Here is a 3,866-nt window from a genome sequence, read left to right as displayed (position 1 = left end):
GGCGCCCACCTCCGAGCCCTCGGCCTTCCCGACGACGGCGCGGCCGACGCCCGCGCCCGCGGCCGCGCCGCGCGCCGCGGCTGCGCCGCGGCCGTCGCCGCGACCGACGCCCCGCCCCGCCGCGGCCGCGGGCGGCGGCGACGACGACGGCGGCGCGGACGCCGCGTCGGCGGCCGTCGTCCCCGTCTCCGTCTTCCTCGTCGTCTTCGCGCTCGGCGCGGCGGCGCTCCACGTCCGCGCGGCGCGGCGGGGCCGCGCGCGCGAGGCGGAGCTCGCGGAGATGGACAAGGACGGCGGCCTCTGGAGCGACCGCGACGAGGAGCGCAAGGAATCCGACGACGTCATGGACCTCCGCTACACGGACGCCTAGGGGCGCCGGTCCTTAGGACGCGCCCCGTATCTATCCAAACGAGGACTCCGCCGTGCTCGGCGTCGACGTCGGCTGGCAGTGCTGTCGGTGCCAAGGCGGGTCTAGCCGTGGGGTTTGAGGACCACCAACTCCTCGAGCTTTGTCCCACACAGAAGCCACCGCTCGGGAGGGAGAGAAAGGCGCTTGAGCGTGGGTAGCGGGGTGGATCAGGTTTCCAGCGACTGAGTCATTGGGGGCAGGTGTGGTGTCTTTGCGACGACCCCCGCCCGGGGTTCCCCCTGCTTCACTCGCTACTGGGTTTTACGATAACGTTGTCGCGCGAGGTTTTCATCGACGTCGAGGTTTCCGTCGAGATTTCGGTGTCCATCGAGGTTTTGGACGAGGTTATGGTGTGCGTCGCGGCTTTGGTCGCGGTTTCTGTCGTGGTTCCGCGTGCGTCTTTGCTTCGGCGTGCACTGTCGGCCTCGCTCCGCGCGCGCGGCGCTCTCGCGCGGCCGCGCGACCTTCAAACACCCAGCACTCGCGCCACGAGCGCGCGGGGCAGCCTCTCGCGCGGGAAAGACGGTTGAAATCGATCTCAGCATCTGCGGGCTCCCGAGACAAGCGGGTTGGTGTTTTGGAATGCCCGACCCCGAATTCCCACTGCGAAGTGTGCTCAGTTTTCCTCTCCGTGGCCTAGGGCACGCCAAAACCAGCGTCGAATACCTTGCTCGCAACCAAAACCATTGCCAAAACCTTGATGAAAACCTTCATCGACATGTTTTACGACAACGTTATCGTAAAACCCAGTATCGGCTGATTACGATTCAGCCGGCTGCGTGCACGCCCGTGCTCGGCTCCTGCGCCGCGTTGGGCGTCGTGGAGTGGTTCTACGGAACCGCAGACCCCGATTTCCTATGGCGAAGTGGTCTCACTTCTACCCCGCGTGGACTGGAACATGCCGAACGCGGCACGCGAAGTGGTGCGTCCATCGTCGAACGACCATTCGGATCCAAAGTCCGATGTGCGCGCAATGGTGGCATGGCAGCCTTTGTAGCCCCATATCTCAGCGAATACGCAGAGATGGACAACGATCTCAGTGGCTGCATGGACCACATCTTCACGCACGACGCGCCGGTGAAAACGGGACGTCCAGGCGCTTGCGTGGCGACTCAGTTGGGGCGGTTTTAGGGGCTGGGATGCGGCGCGCCGGACTTCCCCGACCCCTTTATGCTCGTCTTCGAGTCATTGCAGCACCAGGGATCGTTTGTCGTCACCCGCACATCGCCTGGATACAATGGCGGGGTCGAGAGAGTCGAAATCGTCGAGTTCGTCCGGCCGGCGCTCTGCGCCCGCGGTGGCCCGACGGGACACCGTGAAGGTCCACGGCAGCTCCGACGTCAGAGAGTGGATGGAGTCATTCGATGCCGTCTCTGGGCTATGCTCTAGCATCGCCACCGGCGGTAGTGCGGTCTGGAACCGCCGGGACCTCCTCTTCGCCCTCTCGACGCGGGGCAGCCCGAGTTTCGAGGCCGCAGACCACCGTGGCCGCCGCGCCCGTGGCCGCGCGTCCGCCCTGGGGACCGCCGTGACCTTGGGCGAGAGCGCCGGCACCGACTGCATGCCCAGGGGCGCGCATGGGCTGCGGTTTTGGGGCTGGAAACGCTCCAAGCGGCTCCATCGAACGCCAAAATCGTAATCCGCCGATCGCGGGAGCGGCAGGGGTAGGGTGCCTTTGCCAACGTCCTTTTGAGCCGAGGGAGAGTCTGCGCGCCCCACCGGCCGTTGCTTCACCGCACGCGGCCTACGAGAACTGAACCGGACGAACTCGGCATGATCCAGCGTCTGACTACCCCCCGCGCGGCATTGAGCGCGCGAACGGCGGCAAAAACGCCAAAAACAACGGCGAATACGCCGTCGCCGTTCCCCGCGCGCGCGCGGCCGCCGCCATCGCAACGAAAAACCCCGCGCGCGCCTTCGGCCGCCCTGGAGCCCCGCGCCGCGCCGCCCGCGGTGCGCGCCGCCGCCGGGACCGCGAACGCATCCCCGCAGGTCGCGCGGCGGCCGACGACGACGCGATGGCCTCCGCGGAGACGAGCCTCCGGGTCGCCATCCGCGTGCGCCCGCTCAAGGAGTCGGAGGGCGCGTGCGCGTGGCGCCTCGAGGAGGACGGGAGCGTCTTCCTCGCGGACACGGGGGGCGAGGCGCCCGTGCCCGGGCGGACGGCGTTCCGCTACGACGCGGTCTACGGCGAGCACGTCGACACGCGGACGGTCTACGAGGGGGCGTGCCGCGACCTCGTGGACGGCGCGCTGCACGGCGTGAACGGGACCATCTTCGCCTACGGGCAGACGTCGAGCGGGAAGACGTACACGATGCAGGGCGGCGACAAGTACGGCGCGTCGGCGCCGGGCGTCATGCACCTCGCGGCGGAGCAGATCTTCGCGAACATCGAGGAGCGGAGCGACACGGACTTCTTGCTGCGGTGCTCCTACCTCGAGGTCTACAACGAGCAGCTCCGGGACCTGCTCGCGGCGGACGGCACGGGCGACGTGCGCATCCGCGAGGACCCGCGCACGGGCGTCTACATCGAGGGCGCGCAGGAGGAGGTCGTCGTCGACGCGTCGAGCATCGCCGAGGCCCTCGTCCGGGGCGAGCGCGCGCGCGCCGTCGGCGCGACGGCGATGAACGAGCGGTCGTCGCGGAGCCACACGGTCTTCCGCATCGTCGTCGAGTCCAAGGTCCGCGACGACGAGGCGAGCGGCGTGCTCGTGGGCGCGCTGTCCCTCGTGGACCTCGCCGGCTCCGAGTCCGTGCGGCTCACGGGCGCGTCCGGCCTGCGGGCCAAGGAGGGCGGCAAGATCAACACGTCGCTGCTCACGCTCTCGCGCGTCATCAAGCAGCTCGGCGAGGGCCAGCGGTCCGGCGGCGAGGCCTTCGTCAACTTCCGCGACTCCAAGCTCACGCGGCTCCTCCAGCCGACGCTCGGCGGCTCGGCGCGGCTCGCCATGGTCTGCTGCGTCGCGCCCGCGGAGGGCTACGTCGAGGAGACGCGGTCGACGCTCCAGTTCGGCGACCGCGCGTCGCAGGTCAAGCTCGCGCCCGTCGTCCACGAGATCCTCGACGACGCGTCGCAGCTCCGGCGCGTCAAGCGCCAGCTCGCCGAGCTCCTCGCCAAGCAGAAGGAGTACGACGAGCTCGGCGCGTCGGGCAAGACCGAGGAGCTCGCGAAGCTCCTCGACGCGAACGCGCAGCTCGGCGCGGCCGTCGAGGCCAAGGAGGCGGACCTCGCGGCCCAGGTCGAGTCCGTCGAGCGCCTCAAGAAGATGATCGTCCTCGGCGGGTCGCGGCCCGCGGCCGCGGCGCCGGCGAAGCGCCGCGCGGGCCCGCGGCGCAAGCGCGCGCGCGAGACCTGGGCGCCCGGCGCGCGCTTCGACGACGACGACGACGACGACGGCGGCGGCGCCGGCGGCGGCCTCGGGGCCATCGGCGAGGACGACGGCGACTGCGCCGCGCC

At 69.8% G+C, this 3,866-nt stretch overlaps 2 protein-coding genes across 2 annotated transcripts in view; one reads left to right on the top strand and one right to left on the bottom strand.

Moving 5' to 3' along the window:
• The window catches only part of AURANDRAFT_67647 (hypothetical protein), a gene marked incomplete at both ends in the record, with an annotated part of 1,743 nt that extends 1,373 nt beyond the window's left edge, over positions 1-370 (top strand). Inside the window, one exon of the mRNA XM_009043197.1 lies at positions 17-370. Within this exon, the coding sequence (XP_009041445.1) occupies positions 17-370 (354 nt within the window). The remainder of the gene's footprint in view (positions 1-16) is intronic.
• A 1,252-nt stretch (positions 371-1,622) lies between these two features.
• AURANDRAFT_72648 (hypothetical protein) overlaps positions 1,623-3,866 on the bottom strand; it is a gene marked incomplete at both ends in the record, with an annotated part of 9,327 nt that continues 7,083 nt past the window's right edge. Inside the window, one exon of the mRNA XM_009043154.1 lies at positions 1,623-1,637. Coding sequence (XP_009041402.1) covers positions 1,623-1,637 — 15 coding nt within the window. The remainder of the gene's footprint in view (positions 1,638-3,866) is intronic.

The sequence above is a fragment of the Aureococcus anophagefferens genome (assembly GCF_000186865.1).
Source record: "Aureococcus anophagefferens unplaced genomic scaffold AURANscaffold_45, whole genome shotgun sequence".
Classification (NCBI taxonomy): domain Eukaryota; class Pelagophyceae; order Pelagomonadales; family Pelagomonadaceae; genus Aureococcus; species Aureococcus anophagefferens.
The sequence above is the reverse complement of the archived record's forward strand: the minus strand, read 5'-3'. Positions and strand labels throughout refer to the sequence as shown.